Source organism: Capricornis sumatraensis, chromosome 18 (assembly GCF_032405125.1).
Source record: "Capricornis sumatraensis isolate serow.1 chromosome 18, serow.2, whole genome shotgun sequence".
In the NCBI taxonomy this organism is placed as follows: Eukaryota; Metazoa; Chordata; class Mammalia; order Artiodactyla; family Bovidae; genus Capricornis; species Capricornis sumatraensis.
In genome coordinates this window covers 43,289,056-43,316,724 of record NC_091086.1, presented here as the reverse complement: position 1 = coordinate 43,316,724, position 27,669 = coordinate 43,289,056, and the positions used below count along the sequence as shown (strand labels likewise).

The 27,669-nt window shown below is 48.1% G+C and overlaps 1 protein-coding gene across 2 annotated transcripts; it reads right to left on the bottom strand.

Moving 5' to 3' along the window:
- Window positions 1–106: 106 nt before the first annotated feature.
- Window positions 107–25,888, bottom strand: GDNF (glial cell derived neurotrophic factor). 2 transcript variants are annotated; one of them, XM_068990718.1, is made up of 3 exons: window positions 25,834–25,888; window positions 21,208–21,384; window positions 107–591 (listed from the first exon to the last, which is right to left on the bottom strand). In XM_068990718.1, exons 2-3 carry the CDS (start codon window positions 21,356–21,358, stop codon window positions 107–109), a joined length of 636 nt encoding a protein of 211 aa, XP_068846819.1. In that variant the 5' UTR covers window positions 21,359–21,384; window positions 25,834–25,888. The 2 variants fall into 2 exon arrangements, with proteins under 2 accessions (XP_068846819.1, XP_068846820.1); XM_068990719.1 differs by lacking the exon at window positions 25,834–25,888 and having other exon boundaries at window positions 21,286–21,376.
- Window positions 25,889–27,669: the final 1,781 nt, after the last annotated feature.

Below are 27,669 nucleotides of genomic sequence, written 5' to 3'. Positions count from 1 at the left end.
TCCTTGGTCCTCATCTTCCACTCTGGGCAAACATTTTCTGGGAACCTTGGTCCCTTTCTTTGCACTGTAGCAGGAATGCAATACACAGCGGTCTCTGGAGCCGGAGTCAGATACATCCACACCTTTTAGCGGAATGCTTTCTTAGAATATGGTAAACCAGGTTATCATCTAAAAAGGACAGGTCGTCATCAAAGGCGATGGGTCTGCAACACGCCTGCCCGACTTTGTCACTCACCAGCCTTCTACTTTTGGATAAGTTTTTTAATATTTTGTCGTACATTGTTTCAGCTGCATCGCAGGAGCCGCTGCAGTACCTAAAAATGAGTTCCTCCTTGGTTTCGTAGCCCAAACCCAAGTCGGTGACATTTAGATGCACGGCGGTGAGGACGCAGCCGCGATTTCGGCCCCTCTGGCCACGCCGGCCTTTCCCTCTGGCACCCTCCGGGCTGGCGGCCGCCCCCTGCCGGTGCCGCTCTCTCCGAGGAAGCACGGCCGTTTGTTTATCTGGTGACCTTTTCAGTCTTCGAATGGTAGCTTCAATAAAATCCATGACATCATCAAACTGATCAGGGTAGTCCTCTGGCATATTTGCTGTGCAACAAGAAAACAGAGACGGACACATGAGGCAAGAGCAACGACCATTTCAAGGAGTCTCTAAGATCGGTCTCTCTGAAAGGCGACCCAGTATGCCCCACCCCCAACCCCCGCCCATGGCGAAACGACCCCTTCAGGGACCACTGTACACCCCCAAGGACAAAGGCCAAAAGGCTCCCTCCAAGATTCCCAGGAAGGAAATTCAAGACTAACACGGGCGGGGAATGACACACTTCCTTGCGAAGAACAAATCCTTAGAAATGGAATTTCCACTCGGATGACGTCTGCCATTTTTAACAAGTCTATGTTGAGATGCTGATGGAGGGTCATGTCTTGTTCTGATAACGGTAGCCTGCAGTGGGGTTCTCAAATGTGTGGGTAGGGCTGTGCTGGGATACTTGGGGGAAAATGCAGAGACCTGGCCGACCCTTAGGGGGAAGTGTGGGGAGGGGCCAGGGAACCTGCACCAGTTTAAGGAGCCCTGGGGGAGTTCTGAGGCAGGTGGTCCCTGGACCATACCTTGAGAAACCCTGTCTTAGAAGGTGAAAGAAAGATTAATCTTGGAAGACAATGCTGCTTTCACCTGTAATGTCAAGTGTTCCTCCCTGAACTCCACCCTGACTTAACACCTCTGCCCTGCTGAGTTTCGGAAGGAGACACATTTGGATAGATCACATGAAAAAGTCCTGAATTCAACTATATTTTAAAACTTCCTTAAAAGACATTAAGAGACTGAAAAACAGCCCACTGCTCGCTAATAAAGAGACTAATTTACCACTTCCTTGGATTAGCAGGACTTTAAAAATACAAGGTCAGATCATAAGATGATGTTTACATGTATCACAGCAATACATGGAATGCAATGCTGCCTGTGGACAGGGAGGTGGGGTCCTGCACTGGCTTTGGCTGCAAACAGGACAACAGACACGCACCTTAGGAAGATCACATGGAGCAGTGACTGAGGTGATGCTTCCAGGGTGTTGGAGACCTTTGGGCAAATGCATGAATTCAAGGGTTTTTGGCATTTTTGCTGTATTTCAAGCATCTGCTTCAGCTGATTAGGTAAGAGAAGAGAAACTATTTGAACAACTGAATACATTTCTAAAAGAGGAAAGTAATTCAAACGTCCATGTATTTGGTACTAGACCTTTTATGCTCCCCTCATCCCTTTTCAGGGCTTCCTTGGTGGCTCAGATGGTAAAGAATCTGCCTGCAACGTGGGAGATGTGGGTTTGACCCCTGGGGTGGGAAGATCCCTGAAGAAGGAAATGCAACCTACTCCAGTATTCTTGCCTGGGACATTCCATGGACAGAGGAACCTGGTGGGTTCACAAAGAGTCCATGGTGTCACAAAGAGTCGGATATGATCCCATTTTCAGGTAATTAGAATGTTTAGGGTTATATATTGCTTAGAAAAATATACCCCAAAAGAGTTGTTAGCAAGAGTGAACTTTTTTTTTTTTTTGCCAAGACCATGGTAAAGCAGAGGATTACATTGTACCTAACCCATGTCAAATTGTTTTGTTATGAACGAATTGCTAAAACAGGTATCAGGTATCCTAGTGTGTAAGACATACTTCAACTAAGGCAACTTAACCATATTGATCTCTCTTTCTTACCTGTCTATACAGATAGATAGCTAATATATAATATTATCTATATTAGGGCAAAATATAGGACATATAGTAATGAAAAGAGTGGGGATGGTATGGAATTTCATAATTCTAAATCTAAATCTAAAATCTGGCACTGGGTGGTTCTGTGCAGAGGTCTCGAAGCTGCTTCCAGTGGTATTTGGCCAGTCGCCTCTTGCCTGGATAATCACACCAGACCCAAGCCCCTGCATTCCCTTACGCTCCTTCAGTTTGCCTTGCACCTGGTAGCCAGAGTGATGCTCTTGAAACTGTGAATGCAGCTCATGTCCCTCCTCTGCTCCATGCCCTCCAAAGTCCACACTGGCCCAAGGCCCTCCCTGACGCCCCCTGCCCTCCACCCCAGTCCCAGCCTTTGTCACCGCTGACCTCGTGTTCGACTTCCCTCCTTACTGCCTCCCCTCCAGCTCCTCTCGCCACCTCCCTGTTCCTCAAACACAGGTTTTCTCAACCTCAGGGCTACTGACACTGGGACTGGCACATCCTTTGTTGTGGGAGCGTTTAAGGATGTTTAATTACATCCCTGGCCCCTACCCAGGAGACGCCTGTACTAGCCTCCACCCCCATCCCAACGGTGACAAATGGAAGTGTCTCCAGATATGACCAGACGTCCCCTGGGTGCAAAATTGTCATGGCTGAGAACCGCACACATCAGACACAAACAGGCGCTCGGCCTTTTGCTGGCTGTTCCCTCTCTACAGAAATGTTGTTCCTGCAGAGAACGCAGTGATTCACACTCACATCCCCTTCAAGTCTGCTCAGAAGTCACTGCTACCCAGCCCCACCTTGACCTCCCTGTTTCAAATTCAGTTCCTCCCAACCCCGAATCCAGATCCTCTTGCCCTCTTCCCCCCAGAGCATAATACTTGACCCCCTCCAGCACACTGTCGAACTTTTCCCATGGTGATTATTTGCTGTCTGTCTTCTCTGAGTGAATGTCACCTCCAGGAGGCAAGGACCTCTGCTTGGCTTGTTCACCAATGGATCCTGGGAGCTTACAATAGGATCTGGTCCCTGGAGGCCGGCAATGATTTTTTTTTTTTTTTAATTTAACAACTTAGGTCACTTTACGAGGGTAGAGAGTCCTTCATTTCTCAAGGGGACACTTGGGCTTCAGTTCAGCCACACCATGATGAATTGAAAGGCTCCGAAATACACGGTCTCCATCTCATGGGCAGCCCCAGTGCCCAGAAGTACAGTCATCTCCTGCTGCTGCTGCTGCTGCTGCTAAGTCGCTTCAGTCGTGTCCGACTCTGTGTGACCCCATAGACGGCAGCCCACCAGGCTCCCCCATCCCTGGGATTCTCTAGGCAAGAACACTGGAGTGAGTTGCCATTTCCTTCTCCAATGCATGAAAGTGAAAAGTGAAAGTGAAGTCGCTCAGTCGTGTCCGACTCTTAGCAACCCCCATGGACTGTAGCCTACCAGGCTCCTCCATCCATGGGATTTTCCAGGCAAGAGTACTGGAGTGGGGTGCCATTGCCTTCTCCTCCCTGAGAGCAAATAACTGTCTCAGAGCTGCCCCCCTTGCCAGCTTCCCCCGCACCTTTACAGTGTCACCTCTCAAAGCCCACCTCATTCCGAGAATTCTGAAAGGCTCTGGCTTCCTGGGAGCAATGTTTTCTCAAGGAATACTGGGAGAGTGGGAGGGTATTTGAATTCGAAATTTCCTCTGAACCATTTCCTACAGGAGTCCCTTAGGAATCTTCTTTCCTTCCTTCCTTTCCAACTTTCTTTGTTCCTTCCTTCTGCCCTCCCTTTCTCCCTTCCTTTCCTTCTCTTTTCCTAAAAATAAATAAATAAATAAATAAATAATTATTTCTGGGCTGTGTTGTGGGGCTTACTGGATCTTAGTTCCCAGACCAGGGACTGAACCAAGGCCATGTCAGTGAAAGCACCAGGTCCTAATCACTGGATCACCAGGGAATTCCCTAAAAAATTAAAAAAAATCACTCGATGTTAAAGACATGAACTACTTATTTTGACAAATGAGTTGCTTCTGCTATTTGTGACTTTTTTTCAACAATAAGCTATAAAAGAGGAAATTAGGTATGCTTGGTTTCAAAAACCTGAACAGAAGTCTGAATTTCTAACTGATAAATTAGTGATTAGTCAAAATACAAAAGAAAGCCTTCAAATTTCGGAAAAACTCTTTGTTTTACAAAAGGCTTCACATGATGGGGTCCCTAGTTCTTTTTAAGAACTTTTGAATAGATCATTAAGTTAAGAACCTGGGAACATGGAAGTTAAAACTGATTAAGAAATCAACTAAACTGATTAAGAATCAATTAAAGATTAATCAGAAATGAGTTAATGTTAGTTGCTCAGTCATGTCCAACTCTTTGCGACTGCATGGACTGTAGCCTGCCAGGCTCCTCTGTCCATTGGATTCTCTGCCAGGCTCTTCCAGGCAAGAATACTGGAGTGGATTACCATTTCCTCCTCCATGGAATCTTCCCGACCCAGGGATCGAACTCAGGTCTCTTGCATTGTAGGCAGACTCTTTACCATCTGAGCCATAAGAGAAGAAGCCCCGATAAATTAGTGATTAGTCAAAATACAAAAAAAAAAAAAAAAAAAAAGGCTTCAAATTTCTAAAAGACTCTGTTTTACAAAAGGATTCACATGATGAAGTCCCTGGTTCTCTTTAAGAACTCTTGAATAGATCATTAAGTTAAGAATCTGGGAACATGGAAGTTAAAACTGATTAAGAATCAACTAAAGATTAATCAGAAATGAGGATGAAATATTACTGAAAGTTTAACATAAACGGGAAAACATTCAAGTTCAAAAGTTCAGCTTATACTAGTTTAGACTCATTAATTTATATATCATGATAAATTACATTCTTTTTACTAGAGTTATAATGATGATTTGAATCAGCATTGATAATGTTTTTTATTAATTGCCCAACAATTTCAAAGTTCCGGAAAAATACTGTCCCTCCTTTTTATGACATTTCGACTGTATGCCTTTGTCCACTGGCTTTGCTTGCCAGATAAAATATAGAATACCAAGTTAAGTTTGAATTTCAGATAATTAGCAAATGAGTTTTTAGTATAAGCAATCCTCAGTAATGACTGGGACATACTTATCTTTTACTGTGAGAATGTTTAGTTCCTTTTTCTTTAGTTTCTACTTGGCCTTCTGGGGTGATGTGTGTAGCCGTGTGGATGCACTCACTGATCATTTATGCTTTAGGGTGAGGTAGTGAATGGATCATTAAGCTTGAATTAAAAGTCTTTCTGACACTGGGGAAGCAGTCAATCCGTGTTCCCTGCGTTAAACTGAAGAGAGCCGCTATGAGAACTTCTCCTTTCCTGGGACATCTCCCTCATAACTTGTTGTTAAGGTGGAAATATTTATTTAAGCCTCAAGTTCAGGACATAGGCAATTTTAATTAAACTGAAGGGATTCCGCCCTCCCCATCCTCTTTTCCTTCTTGAAGAATAGAGTAAAAAATAAATATTTATGCTGAAAGTTGTACATGGATACGAATTTTGGAAACTAGAAAAGGGCAACATGATGTTTTCCAAACCACAGAGCAAAGAGGCCTGTCTCTTCCAATGGAAAATTCCTAATCCCAGGCCTTTTGCTGCTGACTGAGTTCATTACTAGAGAGACCTCCATTTATCAACACCAGGTATTTGTGGGGTGCGTTGGGAGCCATGTACCTCACTGAGCCAATCTTTAGCATCCTGCAGAGGCCCAGTACCCAGCCCAGGCAAGTAAACTCCCCAGCAGGAACCAAGAAACCATGGCTGCCTCCATGTTCCTGGAATTCACTGAGCAAAGTGGAAAGAAAGGGGCTTGTGTTTGGATTAGTTCCCCAAATGAAGACTTGATGTCATATCACTTTCTTCATCCTATAAAGGGCTTGGCAGCATGTCAGCTACACAAATGGCCCTTGTTAGTAAGAACTTTGACAGTAAAATACTTGCAAACCACAAAAGAGAAGCATTGTTTTGAAAAAACAGGTCAAACACTTGCTCATTTCCCAGACCCACTTGGAGGCTCGATCTTGGAAAACATGGACTTCTAAAAGCTAAAGTTTTTGAAAAATCAGAATGCTCAAATGCATTTAAGTCATCCTTTTAGTGTGCAACTAAATATTTTGGCATTATTCTATTTAAAATATTTAAACTTTGATGTGTCCTTCATATAAACAATGTTATTTAAACAAGTGAAACCTTGTACTGGGCCAGACTCCGGGAACAAACCAAACTATTCTACTCAGACTTAGCCTTCCTCAATTATGGGAAAAAAACAATAATGCTACCCCAGGAACAAAGGCCTGGGATACTGACTATCTTGTAAAGTTAATTGAGTTTTTATAGGAACAATGGTGAGACCTGGGAATACTCCTTGTAATAGCCCAACTAAAAAGCACATAATTCAAAACATTATCTTGGCTAGGCTGGCATTTAGTGGACAAAGTTTTCTTTTAAATGTTAGATTTATCTTAAAAAAGAGTACAGGTTAATGATACTTTAATCAAAGGTCATTTTATATTCCTATTGGATGGTCGCCCTCCTCTCCCCGGCCGGGTTTCTAAGCCACTTTTCAGCCTGTCTTCCACCCATGGGCCCCAGAGGAAGCCCACAAGCTCAAGGTTGTGCACAGAGTAGAGAGGATGTGACCCCTTACCTAGAGTGGGAGGGGTCTCTGTGAGGCCCAGAGAAGAGGGGCCTGGACTTTGGTACCCACATAGGGCCTCTTGTACTGGAGCCATCTTCCAGGCCAGAGCCAACCTCAAGGCTGCAGGGGTGCTGGAGAGAAGACCCAGATGTTCCTTGTTCTGGGGCTCCTGCCTCTATGCTTCACTGGAAATCACCCAGCTGCTGGGTACTGGATGGGCAAGAGTTAATACGCTGAGCTCCACAGACGTGACCTACGGCCTAAGCCAGGGCCACACAGGTGAGACGTGCATCTTCAACCAGCATCTGGGTGCCCTCGCTCCAGGCAGTGCCCAGTTCTGGGGTGGGCTCGACCCGGGATACGAGGCCTAAGATGCTGCATCTGGGGGCACTGCAGGGCTGGGCAGCCGACCCTCACATGTGGAGCCTCCCCTGAAAGACGGTCTACAAAAGGAGGCGAGTGGAAACCCCCTTGGCAGTGGAGGACATTTACTCTGATATTCATTGCCCACCTGAAGCCCAGGTAAAGTACAAACTGCTCTGTAGACCAAGTATATGAAAAGAGAAGTTCTCTCTCTGTGTATGTGTGTATACACATGCACATGTATACACGCCTGTATGTGCATATATACATACACTTCTATGTGAGTCTGCATGCTGTGCTTGGTTGTGTCTGACCCTTTGCAACCCCGTGGACTGTAGCCTGCCAGCTTCTCTGTCCATGGGATTCTCCAGGCAAGAATACTGGAGTGGGTTGCCATTTCCTCCTCCAGGGGATCTTCCCAACCCAGGGATTGAACCCACATCTCCTGTATCTCCTGAAATGGCAGGTGGATTTTTTTACCCCTGAGTCATCCGGGAAAAACCAACACATATACACGTGCACGTCTGTATGAAAAGAAAAGATCAGCCTAAGATTTATATAACCTCTCAAGAGAATTCCCAACTAGTGTCATTCTTTAGAATGTTATTTTTACTTTTCAATAATGTACAAACATGATTTTCTTTCACTAATATTGAAATAAGAACTACATGGTAGAGCCTCACCTTTAAAATTCCTCATATTACAAATGGCATCATCCTGTATTATAAGCGATAGCTTCCTTGGTGTACTTAATAGTCACAAGAGAAAGGTCCCAACCTGAACTTGAACCCCAGTGACATCCCTGCAAGGTTAAAACAGGGGTCGCATAGTATCTGTACTTTATAGAGTAGGAAACTGAGGCTCAGAGAAGATAAATATCTATCTGCCCAAGGTCACATGGCTCATAAAAGTGGACTCAGTCGGTTTGGTTTCAAATCTCAGACTGGTTCCAGTGCTCCTAGCTGCCTATCTGTTTTTAAGTAAAAATTCCACGGTGGTGCAGCTTGCCTGCTCTCAGCCTGTGGCAACTTACTCTGGAAGGAGGGCAAGGTATGCTGACTCCACCTGCATGCATTTACCACATTCAGAACAGGAAGGGAGAAACACACTTCCTATTGGAAAGTTCGGCAGGCATGGAGGTGCATTAAGTAAATTCTGAAGTTAGGTTGCCATGGCCACAGAATTCAGCATATTGTCTCTAAAAAGGGAAAAGCATGCGGGTCAGGGGCACCTCTCCCAGCTCCTGGGTCTTGCATGTCACTCCAAGGCAGAACTGGCAGTTTCCCAGTAAAAACCGGAAAACCGGCAGCCAAGGGCGGCGGCAGATTCAGACAGAGAGGCCCTGTCTCCGGAAGCTCCTCAAACTCACACTGGCGCCAAGTGACAAAGTCTCACTGCAGAGCTGGAGAGGACAGAGCCCGGGATTCCATCTGGGGTCAGTCCCTGCACAGCCTTGCAACCTTGGACTAGGCAATCCTTCTGAGGTCGCCTATCCCTCTGGGGTGGGAGGGGGGCTCCCCAGTGCTGACACCCTAAGATGTGGACAGTCGCGAGTCTTGGTGGGAAGCCCCTGCCCGACACTCATCTCTAGTCACCCCCATCAGGGAGAGGACCACCTCTGCTGATGTCCCAGCGCCATTCTGCTCAGCCGCCACCATCGTGGCCCCAGGAGACCCCACAAGAGGTTCTAGCAGCCCTAAAAGTTTTTTGTTTGCCTCTTATCTCAACATCTTGGTTACTTTTGAAAAAACCAAGTGCCTCTCGACTCATCAAATCACCTTCCTATGTCGTCTTTAGGAGAGGTGAAGGGATGTGTACAGGGGGCCATGTATCTAAGTCTCAAAACATCCAGGTTCTTGCAGGAGGCAGCCTTACATTTCAGTCTCCACCTGGAAAGGCAGAGAGGGAGCCCATCATCTCTGAGAGCACAAAGACACCAACAGGCTATGCTCCTCCAGCCCTTCTCACCCAAATGGCCAACAAAATCGATTTTTCAAAATAAAACATGTTCTCAAAATCTCCGTTTTATTCCTTTATGATTTTGCTGCTCCTGTCATATGTAGGTCATGCTTTGACCAACGTGACACATACTTATGAGCTATACCATGTCTGGACTGTTTATTCTACAATTTAAGAAAACATGCTTAGGTCTTAGAACTCGGAGGCTAGAATCATCCATGGCAACCGCTGCCAAATGGATTGTGACAGTCCCACAGCTTGTCCTGGAAACTGTTCACCTTGTTCTTAATCTGACCTTCCGTGACCTCTGAAATGTGCAATGTTGGTCCGGGAGAATGTTCCAGTTCTCCGAAAAATTCAAAGTTCTGTCATCTGCTATTTAAAAGTTTTGATTTTGCCACTCAATTGAAAGCATTTTAAAAAAGCGCCCCTGGGTCCCTAAGCACTAGATTCCCAAGGTTATCTTGCACTATGTAATGACTGCCCTGGGCTCCCTATTTCGGACAGGGTATTCACCTAGCATTACATAGGCCATCGGTCACTTCAAGAAGGGTCCATGGCGTCTATTCTATGAACAGTCACCAGCTGAAGCCATTTACTAAGTCATTGTGACCACTGCTGGAGCTACTGGTGTATTCTCTTCGTGACCAGTGCTTGGCTGGCAATAAAACATGACATGGGTTTATTTGAAAAGTATTTGTGTTATAAAAACACCAGTGTTTTGTCATTTAAAAAAGTATTTCTGGATCCTCTCAAGGCAGAAGAAAAGACCAACCAGTTCAAAATTCAGAAAAAGGAGTTCTGGGTATACTGTTAAAGGCCACTTTGCCCAACCAAAATGCCATTTTATTTACCATCTCCACCTACTTTGACCAACATCACACATACTTCTTAGAAATACCATTTCTTGACTATTTACCCTACAATTTAACTAAGAAAACTTATCATCACTATAATTGAAATTACCCCATGAATACAAATAGCTCAAAAACTTTCACTCAGGAAAGATGGACTATATTCATTTTGTTATTCAGATTCCAATTGCTCTGATTTCCACCTATGTGGTCCATGCTGTTATTATAGTGATGTTAGTAATTTTATGGTAATACAGAAATGGCTCCCCTGAGGGGGAAAATGTTCATTCTTCTGATTTTAAGTCAGGAAAACACCCAGTAGGGTGTCCATTTGTCAGCTAATCCATGAATACCTGGTGTGAGCTGAAAGCACTCCACAGCCAGCTATAATCACCTCACGCTCAAGAGTGTACACCAGGGGCCCTGTTACTGTCCTTACAAAACACTTTATGGGGAGGGTGAGAAAGTTACCCAATGAAACTAAGCACACACAAAGAGAAAATAATCCCTTGTGGTGTTATCAAAGGTGGGTGGTTTCTCAGGGGAAACCCCAGAGGAACCTGCAAAGCAAAGGAAGCTCACTCCCTCCTTCCCAGAAGGCCCTGTCTGCAGTCCGAGAGGCCTGGCAATTACACTGGGGCCTGCATCAACTTTCCTGGGCCCTTCCCCACAGGGCCAGCGGAGCACTGCTGTCGTTTCGTCGCTCAGTCATGTCCAGCTCTTTGTGACCCAATGCACTGTAGCCCACCAGGCTCCTCTATCTATGGGATTTTTCAGGCAAGAATACTGGAGTGGGGTGCCATCTCCTTCTCCAGCGGATCTTCCTGACTCAAGGATTGAACCTGGGTCTCCTGCATTGGCAGGAGGATTCTTTACCACTGAGCCACCTGGGAAGCTATTAACTGGGCATTAGGTAGAAGGAACTCGAAGGGCTGGAGAGACCTGGGCAAGAAGAGGAAGGACTGAAAAGCTGAAAGGAGAATAAAGAGGATGAAAGGGAAGTGTTCTCTATCATTCTAGCCTGCCTGATGGATTCCTGCCATCAGAGTGAGGAGGGACTCTCTACCCCTCAGTGAATGACTTTACTGGACTCTCAAGGACTCTTCAGGTAATTAGCTATAAGTATCATTCAAACCAGTCAATCCTATAGGAAATCAGTTCTTAATATTCATTGGAAGGACTGACGCTGAAGCTGAAGCTCCAAGACTTGGGCCACCTGATGAGATGAGCCGACTCACTGGAAAAGACCCTGATGCTGGGAAAGATTGAAGGCAGGAGGAGAAGGGGATGACAGAGGATGAGATGGTTAGATGGCACCATTGACACAATGGACATGAGTTTGAGCAAACTCCAGGAGATAGTGAAGGACAGGGAAGTCTAGTATGCTGCAGTACATGGGGCTGCAAAGAGTCGGACATGATTTAGCAACTGAACAACAATCATTCAAAACCAGCTGCATTCAAAACCTCCACTCCTGACTTTTCTCCTCCCTGACCTCTGACACACCCAGGAGAGGTATGCAGCAGTGTGCTGCACTGGCAGGAAGTGGTCACGTGGTCCCAAGGTAAGTGTTGGGTTAGGCTTTCCCAAGTCCAGTCTGGCTGAGGTGCCTATAACTTTGTGTAGCCCCGACCTCCCCCTAAAATGGGGAGCATTACTTGGAGTGGGAGAAACGTTTTTAGCTTAGGGCCTGGAGGCATTTAACAAATGGCCCACAAAGTAAATCCTATAGTTTTCACATCTGATGATGATCCTTCATCAACATTACACTGGAGGAAGCAGCATGAAGATCAGCTCGGCTGGCTCATGGACAGAGTACCCTGAAGGGGACGCAGACACTGGCCCCTTGCTCATCCACTGCGTCCCACAGAGCAGAAGGCCTGGGGGCCCTGGCATGGTGGTCTGTGGGCAGAAGGAGCAGACCCATCTTGGGAGTCTGGGCTGCCTCTTCCCTCTTCCTAGGAATGCCCTCAAATTAACCACGCAAACCTCAACTGACTCCATGAACAATATTTTGTGTTCACCAGGGCACTGGTCAGTGTCTTCAGACTGGCATGTATCCCTCAGGGGGCAGTACATGAGGACTTTCTAGAGTCTACGGGGAATTTTAGAAGAATCCATGTCCAGATCCATAACTTCCACATGTACTGTATTCTAAGCCCGGTCCACAGACAAATACTCCTGCAGCCAGTTTTATGATCACCCTTGGACTTCCTCAGACAGATGCACTTCTTGCCCATCTCACTCATTTTACCACAAGGCACTGTCTCGTGGATAGATACCTGTAAGGACAGTCCGGGTATGCAAGGCTCCTTGGGCTAAACTGGTGCTGGTGACTCACGATGTGAAGACACGTCATCAAGAACACAGTGTTCCAAAGATGTGAACCTGAATCTAATCAAGTGCCAACAATCCCACAAATGCAACCCGAGGGGTAGTCTGCAGAACTGCAGGCAAGACAGCCTGGACTTCTCAAAATGTTGTAGGGGGAAAAAAGGGTTGGAAGCTAATTCCAGATTAAAGGAGAATAAACAGACACAACAATCAAATGCAATTTGTGACCCCTGATTAAGGAGAAAAACTATGAAGGACATTCTTGCCAATTGAGGAGATGTGATTTTGGACTATCTATTGGATAACAGTATTGTACAAATGTTAAGTTTCCTGAGACTGATAACTGAATTGTGGTTATATAAGGTAATGTCCTTGCTCCTAGAAGGTTCACACTAAACTATTTATTGTTAGGTTTGAAAGTAATTCTCAAATGAAAAAAAAAATGAAGCAAAATGCTAACAAGAAGTCCATCTTGGTGAAAAAGACCCGTGGGTGTTCATTGTACTATGAATATTTTGCTAAGGAAAAGTCCCATATGAATAAATCAGGAAACATCAAACTGGGTGGTTCCATATTTCATTCTGGTCAGGCAGTCATGGCAAGGCATGACCTGCTTGTCGGTCCATGCACCCACCCATCTATTCATCTTACAATTAGGATCCAAAAGGGTAGTGGTTGCCATAGATGCAGACTAACATGTGTATTTGAAATGAAAATGAAGTTGGACCTTTTCTGATGAAAAAAATCAATGTATTTGAGCTGATACATTTGGATAATTTCCCACAAATCGAATAAGCTAAATTTACAGCTCCAAAGTTTTGCCAAAAATATTGAAGCACATGTCTAGCTGCCAAATGGTCTGGAAATTACTTCTGCTACAACTATTTAAACTTGTTGGAAAATTATAGATGTTACCTTAGGAGTGTGTGCTAGTTTTTCAACATAACTTTTTAGGTTTGCAAGAAGAAAAGTTTTAAGACTTTCAAAACTAGGCCTTCCAACTCAGTTATCCTATAAAATCATTAAAAAGTGGGTTTTATCTCTACTGAATTAACCAGTTGATTCTCAGTAGAGACCTAAGATCTGCTTATACAAATCCACTCCCATTCCCACAGAGGCGGCTGTTCTGGCTGTGTGCTGTTGTCCTTGGCTTCCCATGTGGACACTCTCTGCCCTGGGCAGAACAGAAGCCATCTGAGAACAAGTACCCCCCTGAAGGCCTCAAGTATTCGAGGAGACCTCACTCTGTCCCAAAGAGTTAGGGAGCCTCCCCTCATTGCAAAAACCATTGATAGTTTAGGAGTGTGTGAAGAAATACACGTTTCTCTTTCTAAAATGTCCTGATTTGGATTCTGAAGTACCATGAATAAAATAACCCTAGGTCCACTCTGGCCCAAACAGGGATCAAAGAAACGGCCTGGAGGAAATAAAATATTCCTTGCTTCAGCTAATTGATTTTCCTAGAAATACATGTTTCAGAGAGTGAATGTATTTTTAGCCAATCAAGATTTGTGTTTTCTTAATCTACTAATATGAGAGTGCAGTCTGTATTAAGCCAAAATTACTGGTTTGGGGAGTAAAAGTTTGAAGTTTGAATTCTGGCTTCATCACTTACTAAATTTGTGACCCTGAGAAAATCTCTAGGTCTCATTGCTTCATCTGTACAATAGGGATACATAACATCTCTTACCCAGTACAGCTCAAACTTACTCGATTTTAGGACAATACATGAAATCTATTTAAAAAAATAACAAATGCTGGAGAGGGTGTGGAGAAAAGAAAACCCTCCTACACAGTTGGTAAAGGAATGTAAATTGGTACAGCCATTATGGAAAACAATACGGAGTTTCCTCAAAAAACTAAAAATTGAGTTGCTGTATGATCCAGCGACAAAACTGTAATTCAGGAAGATACGTGCTTCCCTATTTTCATAGCAGCACTATTCACAATAGCCAAGACATGGAAACAGCCTAAATGTCCACCAACAGATGAATGGATAAAGAAGACATGGTGTGCACGCACACACACGCACACACACAGGAATACTACTCAGCCATTAAGAAGAATGGAATAATGGCATCTGCAGCAACATGGCTAGACCTAGAGGCAATCATACTAAGTGAAGTAAGTCAGAAAGAGAAAGACTAACAACTATGATATCACTTATATGTAGAATCTAAAATATGACATAAATGAACTTATCTATGAAACAGAAACAGACTCACAGATGTAGAGAACAGACTTGTAGTTACCAAGGGGGAGGGGTGTTGGGGAAAGATGGGCTAGGAATTTGGGGTTAGCAGATGCAAACTATTATACATAGAATGGATAAAAAACAAAGTCCTATTCGATAGTTCAGGGAATTATATTCACTATCCTGTGATAAACCATAAAGGAAAAGAATATAAAAAAGAATACATATATGTATATATAATTGAATCACTTTGTTGTATAGCAGAAATTAACACAACATGATAAATCAACTATACCCAATAAAATAAATTAAAAAACCCTATTTGTTAAAAATTGGGTTACTACATGAAAAGCAAAGAGGTGTAATGATACTAACTTTATTTTTTGTTTTTATTTATTTTTAATTGAAGTATCGTTGATATATATATTCTTTATCTACTCTTCTTCAGGTTTTCATTGTAAGTTATTGCAAGATATTGAATATAGTTCTTTGTGCTATACAGTAGGTCCTTGTTGGTTATCTATTTTATATACAGTAGTGTTCCATGGATGGAGGAGCCTGGAAGGCTGCAGTCCATGCGGTCACTGAGGGTCAGACACGACTGAGCGACTTCACTTTCACGCATTGGAGAAGGAAATGGCAACCCACTCCAGTGTTCTTGCCTGGAGAATCCCAGGGATGGGGAAGCCTGGTGGGCTGCCATCTGTGGGGTCGCAGAGAGTCGGACATGACTGAAATGACTTAGCAGCAGTGTGTATCTGCCAGTATCAAACTCCTAGTTTACCCCCTCCCACCTTTCCCTTTTGGTAACCATAAGTTTGTTTTCTAAGTCTGTGAGTCTATTTCTGTTTTGTAAATAAGTTCATTTGTATGATACTAACTTAAAGTTTTTACTTGTAGCTTTTCACTTGTTAACAGGTTGATTCAATTATGCCCATGCCTAGACACTTTTTAAAAATAAGGGCACACTTTAAAATGAAAAATATGCCTATGCTATAGATTCATGAAGCCTGGGGCTTGAATAATTTTTGCAGCAAGAAGGCTTAGCAGTGAGATCCCACTTGCTGCCACCTGCCTGCTTGAGATACCCCAGTGGCACCCTGCTGCCATCAGAAACAGAGCAAGCACCTTCTTTTCCTGGATTTTACAGCATCTCATAATCTGGGTATCACCTACAGAGATAGCCTAAATTTCACACCACTTCCCGCCACCTGTTCTCAGTACTTGGCGACTGGTCTGGCCTCCTCCTTGTATCCACCACCTGCGCCTTCCCCATATCGTGATCACAAACTTGCCTGTGCTTCTCCTTGGTCTGGAATGTGCCCTTTTTCCTTTTCCTTCCTTTCTTAATACACATCTTTCAAGTGCTAGCTCAAATCCTCCCTCTCCACCGAATTGTTTCCTGCTATGATCTCCAAATCCTAGTGACTTCATCCCTAGGAATTCTTACCATGACCACAGCTAATGCACATGCCTCGGTAGACATAGCTATCTGTTGGACTGACAGTCCGCCCACCCACCCACCCATCTGCCTATCCATAGTTTACAACTAGATCATAAGCTATTTAAGTTCACAATTTTGCCTTTTAGATGCCCACACAGCACCTAGAGCATGAAAGATATTTAATACTTGCTTCCTGATTGAGCTCAAGTGATTAAAGAATACATTTTAATTGAATAAAGAGGCTATGGACCATTAAGTGCTAAATAAACCAAGAAGAAAGGGACATTTGGAAGGGAAAATGCTAGAGAGCTTTTATTTTTCTATCAGTGAAAGGAGAATCTTCTGAGAATAATTCTTTGGCTGTTGGATCAGCCTGAGGTCCTAAGACTGGCCAATTCATATTAAGCCTGAAATAGATTTCTCTAAACAGCAACAGTTTGAAATAGGTCTTCAGACTGAGGCCAGAATGAGATGTTGGTCTCAGATCTTGAGTGAGGAATCAGTGTTTCCTAAAAGCCTGACATGGGATTTCTTGATTCCAAGCACCTCATCCCAAATGGCAGAGCCCCCTTCCAACTTAGGGACTTTATTACAGTATTGTCTGTTCATACAGTCCCTAAAATAATAATTTAAAAAATAGACGGACAGTGCTTATTTATTCTGAACTCTGTATCACACAACATTAGATTTGAAAGCCTAACATTTAACTACCTTGTTGCATTAGAAGGTTTACTTAGCTGGATATCAATAGGCTGAAAGTTTACTAAATTCACTAACAGTCTTCTGGTGGGGTTTGTGAAACAGCTTGAATTAAATATCCAGGTGGGATCACTTAAAACAGAAATGCTCTATCTCAAGACAGGGAGCCTCCAGCTCACAGCCTCCTTGTTCCCTTACATGTAAGGATCTTATGGTGTCCTGGCTCCCTTCTCCCCATAGGGGACGAGGGTCTCCCTAACATGACCATGGGAATCTGGTGGGAAAAATTCCATAGAACTATGTGGGCTCAGCAAATGGGGAAGGGAAGAAGCTGCAAAACCTGGGAAGAGCCAGGGGGAGCTGACCCAGGGGCAGAATCCCACGCAAGGCTGGCCCAACTGACTGACTGTGGGGCCCAAAATAGCCTCCCCGCAAGGCCTGCATTTCTTCCACTCTCTGTACTTTGTTGAGCTGCTTGAAATTCCACCATTTAGAGCAATGTCTTGGCAGAGGCTGAACTGAAAGCCTGGGACGGGAGAAAAGGCCCTCACCGGGTGTGTGTTGGGAGGAGCAGCGTGGCTAGTACGATGGTTGTTTATGGGGCATGGGCTTTACAAAGCATTGCCTCATGTAACTCTGTTCCCAGCAGCCCCGGGAGGCAGGATGAATAGTGTTCCTATTTCACAGATGAAGAAACTGAGGTTTGGGAGCTGTTAAGTAACAGTTAAGTGGCCAGGCTGACTGAACTGATGTGAACTTGAGCTCTTGCTTGTTGAAACTCCGTGATTTCTCGCTCTGTGTCCCCCTTCTGCAGATTATGGGAAATGACAACCTGGGAAGAGACTCCAGCTTCACAATATTGTGAATCATATCTCAAATTGATCAAGGTTACACAGAGTTTTGTGGGTTAGTCTGAGAACTTGATGGCTTGATTTGCAAGACTGTTTCTCTAGGAAATTTTGTGACTTGCTGCCAAACCGGTAGAATGGATTATATTACAATGCATTGTGGATTACCTGCAATTATAATTTAGCAATGCTCAGTGTTTCTTCTAGTTGATTTCCGGTCACACAAAAAGGCCACCTTTTCTGACCAAGGTTTAGTTTTAGTTTACAATGCCACCAAATTGCACCACACCCTGTACCTTTATCAGACAGTACATTTTGTGAGGACAGGGGCTTTTGTCTGTGTTCTGAGGATTCCCTAGCCCTAGGACAGTGCCTGGCACACACAGGCATACATTAATTACTTGTTGAATGAATAAGTGCTTTTAGATCACAAAGTTTTAAAAAGCACGTGCATTTTATGCTTTGTGAAACACATTTAGAGTTATCATGCACAGCTGAGATCTGGTATATGACTATGATTAACCTTTAAAAACTTCAAGCAACCCTGTGCAACACAGTTTTATTCATTAGTTGAAAACTTTCCTCCCATATAAAGTGTTTTCTCCCAGGTAGCAAGGCTGAACGCTCTGCAATTCAGTGGTTTAGAGAAACTCAGGTTCTGGCTTTAGCAATCTTCCTCCTGCCATCATGGAACCCTGGCATTTTGGATAAACTGCTTTACATCTTTAGGCCTGGGAATTTTAGGGGCTACCTTTCAGCTCTAAAATGCCATGACATCTGTGCACAAGACCTTCTAGTTTCACCTTTTACATGCCTCAGGCCTGCTCTAATCACTCGTTAGTGAAGACACAGGTAAAAAGCACAATGATAAAATAAAAACAAAGATGGTGAAACGGAAAAGTCTTGGATGACCAGAAAGGAAAACCACGCGTCTTTAAGTTTAGACAAGTTTGAAGCTGCTACAAGAAGCAGCCACAGCCCATGAACTTTATTGTCAACCTCTGTGCAGACAAGTGGGCCAGTTACGAATTCTACTTGGTTAGTTCAACACGTGATAATGGTAGGAACAAGATTCTGGCTGCTTCATTTACATCAGAACCGGCAGAATACATGTGATCTCAAGGGGGAATGTGTAGACAGGGTGCAGTCCAGCCCCCTTTGAACAGTACAGAATGACTGACTCAGGTAGCACGAGAGAGCCTTTGCTCAGTTACTAAGTTCCAAGCATTCCAAGAAGAGGGATCAGTATTTATGGCACTTTCTATTTTCAAATGATGAGTGACTTAATGTTTTCTACATAAGCCTTAACTGCACGGTGTACAGTGCAGGATATAAATGTCAGCACTGTGACAGGGGCATGTTGACACTGGTTGAGTGTTCAAAGTCTGCACATTGTCTTTATCCTGCCTTCCCCGCACTGACAACTTGCTACCGAATTGAACATACCTGGAAAGAAGTCAATTTGGCTTAGAATGCAGCTCACTTTCTCTTTGGGAACATTTCTCTTTCAAGGATCTATTGGGTCTTCCCATAGATAAAACAGAATCGGGTGTGCTCTGCTGGTTCAAATGTAAATACAGTAGTCAGAATCTTGTCCATCGATACTACTGATACTACTGATGACTTAGTATCAGTTTTGGAAAAAACCTCCCTTCCCCCACAACTCCCCCCACCCCAATCAATAAGATTAATGTTACCTTGCTTGCTTTGTGACTGGCTGGATCTTACATGAGGCACAGATTTTCTTAGGGTATTATCAAGGCATAGGGATTCACCTGACTGCACGTTAGACTCACCTGTGGAACACCTAAATCTCTAGCTGCCCAGGCCACACCCTAAGCCAATTAAATCAGAATCTCTCTGGGTGAAGCCCAGCACCAGTAGTCTCTAGAGCTCACCAGGTGAGTCCAGTAAGCAGGGGTCTTATGAGTCTCTTCCCAAAGGAAGGTTAGGGTGGAGCGTGAAGGTTGGGGTAGGCCAAATCTCAGTCACTGGCATGTTGGCAATGCCTTCCTTTACTGTACAGTTGTAAACTGTTCGTTGAGTTTGGCAGTAAGTAATTTGTCTGAGGTGACAAAATTAGCCAAAAGCAGAGCCAGAAGCAGGAGCCAGCATTAAATAAGCCTAGGTAGACAGGATACTAATATGTTATTAAATTTCCATGAACTAATCAGCTTCATAATCAGGCACAGTCATTTTTCCTCCAGAGCGCCTTGGTGAGAAAACTGTTACCTTTCACTGGGCTCCTGTTCCTCTGACCTAGGCTGTTTGAATGAATGAAAAGCCATTTAGCCTTCATGGGTACTGTTCTGAAGACTATGGCACTAAAGCGCATTTTAAGTTTCTACTGGAGAAACATTATATACACTAGGATAGAAATTTGTGGCTGAAACCAAAACCTTTAAAAATAGGTTTATACAACTAACTGACATACACTCTTGGAACAGTTACTTCAGTTTCAAGGGAATCAAACTGTGTTCTCTAACCCTAAGTCACTCTTGAAGACTTCATTTGTCTTAGAAAAATGCACTTTTTCTTGGGACTTCAGGAAGAAGATGCTTTTATTGTAATCAAGCATAAGATAAGCACATCACATTTCCTGGGCTACTTTTAGCCCAAGGCCACAGGTTTGGGGGACTCCAGCATACAGCTGACTTTGGAGCCCTTTCCAGTGGTGCCTATGATCACAATAATTTTCAAATGCAGAATAGGGTAATAGAAATGGGGAGTAGCCAGCATGGTTATGGCTATGGTTTACTGTTGCTTTAGTTTGGGGTTATGCAAATTTTCTATTCCTCCCCAGTAATCTCTAACTTGTGATGAAGCATATTCTGATTTATGCAATAGATAAACTTCTCAAGAGCAGAGGGTAGATTATATCAAATCATAGTTGACATGCCCTGATAAACTGCTAAGATATTTCGAGAGGCAAATCACAGATTTACTTTCTAATATGAATAATCTAGTCTTAAGAGTTAACATTGTCATGTGTGGAGTGAACTACAGTTTTTTGTTATTCCCCCCTAGCCCCAGCCCAGCACTATTTATCATTTTCTTTCTAGAACCGGAACTTTCCTGAACACACTTGACACTGCCCAGATGCTTGTTCTGGAAATCAAGGTCTTTCTGTGTTTTCTCTGACTCTGGCATGGTTTTGTGAAACCTCAGCCTCTTCCCTTGCAAGGGCAGTTTAGGATGGAAAAGCAATTGTTCTCAGAATTCAGCACAGCCAGGCACACCCAAACAGAGATAGAGGGCTTTGGAACAAAACATGGGTGTGAGTGAGTGAGTGAGTGTGTGTGTGTGTGTGTGTGATGGGGAGGCAGAGAAAAGAGAACAACTGTGTGTTTTCCTGTGGTGGTGGTAGCGGTGGGGAAAACAGCTGTTGATCGGAATCTAAATGAGCAGCAGAAAAGTGTGTTACCCTCTGTGTTGGGCAAAGCCAGCGTGTGCCATACACAGACTAGGTGTTGCAGCCTTGGGGCACCAGTTGGTGGCGGCGCACCGGGAGGGGGCTTCGGCGCCTGCGCGGCTCTTCCCTGGGAGGCCACTCTGCGGCCGGGGCTGACTTGGGGGTGCGTGCGGGTGGCGGGTGGGGTGACCCTTGCGGGGAGGGAACGGTTCTTACAGTCACTGCTCAGCGCGAAGGGCGCGCGGCGGCGGCCGAGGGAGCGGTCTTCGGCGGGCGCCTCGGGAGGCCTCTTACCGGCGGGCAGCGGGAAGGCGGACGCGGTGTGGAGCAGCACCAGGCAGACAGCCACGACATCCCATAACTTCATCTTAGAGTCCCGTCCGGCCGCGGCACCTGTGCGGGCGGGCGGGCGGGGGCGCAGAACCGGGGAGAGCACGTTAGGCCTGGATGCTGGGGCCCGCGCGGGTCCCCGGGGCTCCCCTCCAGACTTGGCACCGCCCTCCTTCCGGACCGCTGCGGCCGGGCGCTTCCCGGGCACCCCCACCCTTCTTTCCTTCCCAGCGCCCTGCCTGTCCCCGCTTCGGGGTGCGCCTCTCCGGCTTCCAACAGACAACTGCTTTTTTCTTCCGCCATCGGATCCCAGGCTTTCGGGGCAGGGCTGCTTCCCCCCGCCAGTACCAATACGACGACAGCAATACTGGCGCGCAACCCCATCCCCATTCTGGGGGGCGACCGGGCAACCCTCACCCTGTGCTCCCGCCCCGTCCAGTAGCTCCCACAGACCACCCCCACCCCTCCCCGGAGAACGAGCGCTGAACCCAAGCAAGAGACTAGCCCGCCCGGGGTCCTGATCCTGTCCTCAGCTAGCGGGGCAGGCTCAGTGGCACCACGAACCCTGCCCAAGCTTCATTCCTGCCATTTCAATTAGTGTTTTGTCGTCGGAACAAGAAGCCAGTGGGGACTTAAAGACTTTGAGGCTGTCCAGGAATATCTGTGTTAAGCTCCTGAACTTTCCAAAGTTTCAACTCGGTTTAAAATACTACTTCCACTTCTTAAGGTTATGAATATTAACATGTGAAAAGGCCTAACCACGCATAACGTAAGGGTTCAATAAATGCTTTAGCGTTACAGTTAGGGAGGGATTGCCTGGGTCTTGAAAATGTTCGTGGTGTACTCGAATACCCTCTTTATTTTTACATTTTTGCAAGATTCTGGCCTTAAATCCTTTCCCCTCGCAGAGGGGTTTCGAGCTCCCCACGCCGGGTCACAGTCACTCCTGGACGATCGTACCCTGTCGGGGACGCTACACAGGAGCGCGGGCACCAGAAGGTCTAGACCGGGAAAGGGCGCACGGTGGGGGCTCAGTTCCTCTTAGGGGGCTCCGTTTGGCTTCTCAATGCTCGCACCCCTAGAAAGGAGGGTCACGCAGTTGAGGGCGGGTGAGAAAAAGGGTACTCTCAACTCAGGGCCCAACTCCACGCAATAAGGAGAAGGGGTCGGGGGGAGACCCGGGCACCTTGAGGTGCCTCCCCAATGCCAGCGTTCTAATTTGGAAATTACGAGATTCGTGCAGTTGATTATCCCCGTTCCTCCAAGTAAAAGAGATTCTTAGGAAAAGCTCCTTGAACTTTTTCAGTGGAAGAGAGTAAGGCAGTTCCCAGGTAAAAGTAAAAACCTCGACCCCATTCCTCTCCATCAGTTGCCAGGAGCTCCCGCCTCCCTTCCAGCAACCGCCCCCACCCCCATCTCTACCCAGAACGCCCTCGGGGTTCCAGTGCAGGCCATCCCGGGAAGCGTTTAATTCGACCGCCACCTCCCACCGCTGCGGAGACGAATGCATTTTCCATTCCTTGGGGGTCTGTTTGTTCGCTACGCAGCTGTTGGGCTCGGGGAGTCTGTAGAGACCACGAACTCCTAAACCCTGAGGCTCCCGGCGCTCCATGCCCCCCTGGCTGGTTTACAAAGCCGGGGAAAAGAAAAGGCTCTGGGTTGAGGCGCGGGGGCCCCAGGCAACACCTCACCCAGGCCGTGCAAAAAGAGCCCTGCGAGGCGCTCGAGCAGAGGCGACGCGGGAACGCGAGGCCTCCTGCCCCCTCGCCCGGGTGCCAGATCGCCGGCGCGTGCGAACTGTCTGGCTGCCCGGAGGGGCAGGGAGGCGCGCGGTTAATGCGCTGTCCCAAATCGCGGTGCCCGCCGGCAGGAAGCGACAGAGGCACCAGGTTTCCCTTCCTCATTAAGAGGGTTTTTCCTTTTTTTTTGCTTGGCAGGCGGAGGGTTTTTTAAATTGGACGTGGAGATCCTCAATTAGAAGTGTGACGAAGCTGGCAAAAGAGGACACAGAGGAAAACTCCCCGCCTCGTCCAAAGGAGGCTCCCGCCCCCGCCCTCTGCCGGTTGAAAAGAGCTCGCCCACCTCCCGCGGGCGAGAAGGGCGTCTTCTTCCCTCTGAGCACCGCCCGCGCAGGCTGTAGTCAGGGCGGCTTTGTAGTTCCCGGGGTTTGCCGGGCGGAGGGAGTCTGGAGGCTGAGCGTTCACAGCGGTCTAAGGGGAGGTTTTTCCCAGATCCCAGTGGGGTCCCCACATCCCCACCCCCAACACACCCAGCGGCTTCCCTGTCGGTCTCTATCGCTTTCTCAAAGCACATCTGTCCGACGTGTTTGTGCCGCAACCGGCAGCCTCTGCTACGCGCGCCAACTGCCCAACGCACTGCCACATGCGGTAATAAACAAGATCTCCTCCGCTAGGTGCCCCCGCACCCGTTCCGGTACCCCACAGGCTGGTCCCTCTCTGCGTCCAGCAGAGCAAAAGGGGAGGTCGCGGGCACCGGCACCTGGTGATCCTCAGGCCTGGGGCGGAAAGGACAGACGCCCCAGGGAGCCGGACTGCGGGACTCGCCGCCGGGCGCTTCTGAGTTCCCAGCACCAGGGGGCACCAGAAACCGCCGGAGTCCCGGAGCGCCCACGCGGCCGGGCGGCTGCCTTGCCACTTTAAGTATAGAACCGCTGCACGAACGCTCTCCACCACCCCCCAATCCTCTCCGAATTACCCCCGGAACTTTTGGATATCCTCACCAGCATCCCTGCTGTTCATCCTCTCCTACCGCTCTTCATCCTCTCTCCCGGATTTTTCTCTACCCGCTTCACTTAAGCTGGTTTCTCGGCAACCTGGTTTTTGAACTCCCCCTCCCTCCCCCGCGTCTCGGTGACAGCCTCACCGCGGGTAAGCGCTCCCGCCGCCAGTGCCCCCGCACTTTCCCGTGTCTGGCAGGCTGGGAGGTTTGCCCTCGAGATCCAGGTCTCAGGAGGAGAAAAAGGGAGGCGGGAGTGGATGGGTGGGGGCGCGCTGTAACTCGGAGGCTTTCTTTCGGAATACGGACAGAAGTTGCTGAAAGATGTATTGCTTTTCAGCTGTGCCTTGTATCCTGAACTGACGGTGGACTTACTCAGTTGGGCCCCAGACCGCAGTAGGGAAAAGAATGAGCCACGCTTTCTGCAGACAGTCTGGGAATGGGTCAAGGGCCCGAGGCCGTGTTTCAGATCCAGAATGCACCCGAACCCCTTGCAAGAATAGGCTGGGGACGCTGCGGGCTCCTCGGACACCTGACACTTGTTGTAAAGGCGCTACTATCCCTGAACCCTGCCAAAGCGAAGATATGGCGAAACTCAGTGCAAACCCGGTCGCGGATGGGCGGAAGCCCAGAAGCTCGCACTGGAGCTTTGCGGGTAGAGGTGCGTGCGCGAGGTTAGCAGTAGCATCTCTTCCTTGGAGTACTTAAGTGAACATCGAAAATACTGTGCAAGAGTCGAGTGCGCTCTAACATATCCGCGGCAGCGCCCAGGAGACTTGTGTTTGCCCCCACCAATGAGCAAAAATCTTGCGAGCACCGGGTTGGGCAGCTCCCCCTGAGTGCGCGCGTCGGCTCTGCAGACCGGTTTGCCACCGCCGAAACCAGGGAGGCGCCAGAAGGCTGGGGAGGTCCGCGGAAAGTTATTTCCCGCCCCGAGAGGGGCTGGAAACCAAAAGGCGGCGAAATCAGCCCTGAGGTTGTGCAAGGTAGTGGTGGAGAATGTTAACTGGGGAGGTGGCACAGAGTGCAGGAGAAAAGCGGTCATTCAAATCATCACTTAGATGGCGTAGGGGAGACCTTGAGGCTCGAAAGTCTGTTGGAGACGAAGACCCAGGTCCTGGGCTATCCCGGAAGCCCCTCGCTTAACCTCGACGGGGATGGTTAGTTGGAATTGCGGGCTCATGCAAGTAACCGGGTTCAGAAAAGGGCGAGGAATGTAGATTTGCAAGACGGCTCCAGAGGAGGTGAGCGCTCTGTTTTTAGGTCCTCAGCACCTTTAGCAGCAGCCCCTCCTGGGGCCTACACTTTCCCTCGGAACAGACCAAAACAAGTTACACCCCAGTAATGATATCTATGCAGCAGCGCCTCCACAGAGGACCCAACTTTGGCAGTGGTGGGTTCAAAGACGATCCCAGCCCGGCACCTTCCCAGGACTTGACAGAAGAGCGCCCCGCCGAGTCGGGGAGGGAAACTGTCCCTGTCGAATACCTCGGGGTCTAGAGAGAGGCGTGAGGGACCCCAGAGATCTTTGCCCACGTGGAAAGGCAAACTGCCCCTCTGCAAGGCCAGCCTGTCTCCAGTTTAACTTCTCTTTCTCTGTCCTCCCAGTGTCTCGGTTCCCTCTTAGTCTCTTCTCTTTCTTGACCCACTGCCCGTTCTGAGGTCCAGCCGCGCCCCCCTCTGTCTCCAGCGCCCCGCAGCCCGCCGCGCCCCGCAGCCCGCCGCGCCCCGCAGCCCGCCGCGCCAGCCTCCCCTTAGGCCCTATCCCCCACTCACCTCGGATCCGGTCTCCGCAGACCCCCAGCTGGACATTAACTCCAGGAGCCCCGAGTCCCAGCCAGGAGACCCATCCGGGCCGAGGGCAGGAGCGCGGAGCCCCGCCCAGCAGGTTAGGGGCACGAGTTCGCAATCCTGGGGCCGTTCCCGGCAGGGAGGGCACGCAGGAGGCGGCGGCCAAGGCTCCAGCCGCCGCCGCCGCCGCCGCCGTGAGAAGGGCGAGGGATGCCGACAGCTCCCCCGCCGGCTCTCCGCACCCCCAGAAGGCAAGGTCCGAGCAGCCGCCGCTGCCTTGGTTGGGGGGTGACAGGGCTGCGCGCGCCGCGCTCTCAGCCGGGGCCGCGCGGGCGCGGGGCGCGGCGGGCGCTTCAGCGGCGGCGGCCGCGCTCTGCGCCTTCTTGGGGCGCCGCGCCGGAGAGCACGAGACGGGCCGGGCTGATGCTGCCGCCGGAGCTGAGGTCTGGCCTGGGAATCCGAACGAGACACCACGTCAACCGGCGCCGAGAGTCCCGCGAAGACATGAGGGCGCCAGGAGCGCAGGCTGGTCCTGGAGAGCCCGGGCCGGGGGCCGGGGTGGGGGAGGGGAGGCGCGGGGCCCCGGGAGGGGAGGGGTCGAGCGGCGGCGTTGGCGGGGAGGGAAAGGAGAACAGCGAGGAGGCGCCCGAGCTCCCGAAGCGGGGGGCTCCGGGTGCGAGTGGGTGACGCGAGGGGCCCCTCCCCGGGGTGCAGGGAGAGAGCGCTCAGCGCGTGGAGACGCGGCCGGGCTCGCGCTTCCTCCTCGCCGAGAAGATCCGGAGGAATGTGCGGAGCTCTGCGCGGACCAACCGAAGGGGGCAATCCGAACTTGACCGCGGCGCCCGCGCCGGGCTTCGCCCTCACGCCTAGCTCTCTGAGCCCGGGCTCTGTCGAGTGGAGAGCTGCACTGGGCTTTCCTCGCGCCTGTCGAAGGCTTTCCTTCCACCTCGATGTCTAGCTTTCTGGCTTTTCTGCAGGGCAGAAGGCAGTGGCGAGGAGAGCTGCTGCTGGCCGGAGTTCTCCAGCACTACGAAGGAGAGATGCGCAGCGGCCCAGGGAGGGAAGCTGAGTATTTGCCAGGGGACGCTGAGACTGGAGCAGAATTTATAGGGCTCTCACTCCATGACGTGCCCTCCAGTGGCTTTTCTGATTCGCTTTCTGACCTAAACACACATTAGTTTAGCCCCCATGCTAGGGCCAACGCGGTCTCCACATATCTGCTGGCTGAAGTCAGAGGCTTTGCATATCATGTATTACACGGCAGGCAATGAAGAAGGCTTCTGAGGCTGGCCGCTCCTCGGTCCTAGGCTCCATTTTCATGCTGTTGTAATATAATACCAGACGTGGGGTAGACACATACATTCAGAATCCCAATTCCAGAGGCGTAAGATCACTTGATTGGGAACAGGTCGGGGGAGGTTGGACAAAACCTGCTTGTATTTTCGAAAATGCAGATGGGAGACCTAAGCAAGCACTGCTTTGGGTGCTGAGTTTCCAGTGAGCAGGGACCCAGCGCCCATTCCTGATCTCTGTGAGACCTTTTAGGCATTCCTTTTGTTGGTTTGCTCACCACCAGACGCGCCAGAGCCTTCTTTTGTAGAGGACGTGAGGAGGGCAAGTCCTTACACACCCTGCACATGACTCTCCCCATAAATCCGTTGCATTCACCCAGGGCATGAAATTAGCTCTACCTTTAAAATAATGTACTGAGTAAGGTATGTCTTTGCTAAGCAGAAACCTGTTTTCCGGAAGCCATTGGACCTGAATTCAGTGGGACCTCTTCTATTTTATTAGCTGGGGCCAGGGAGAGCATAAACAGGC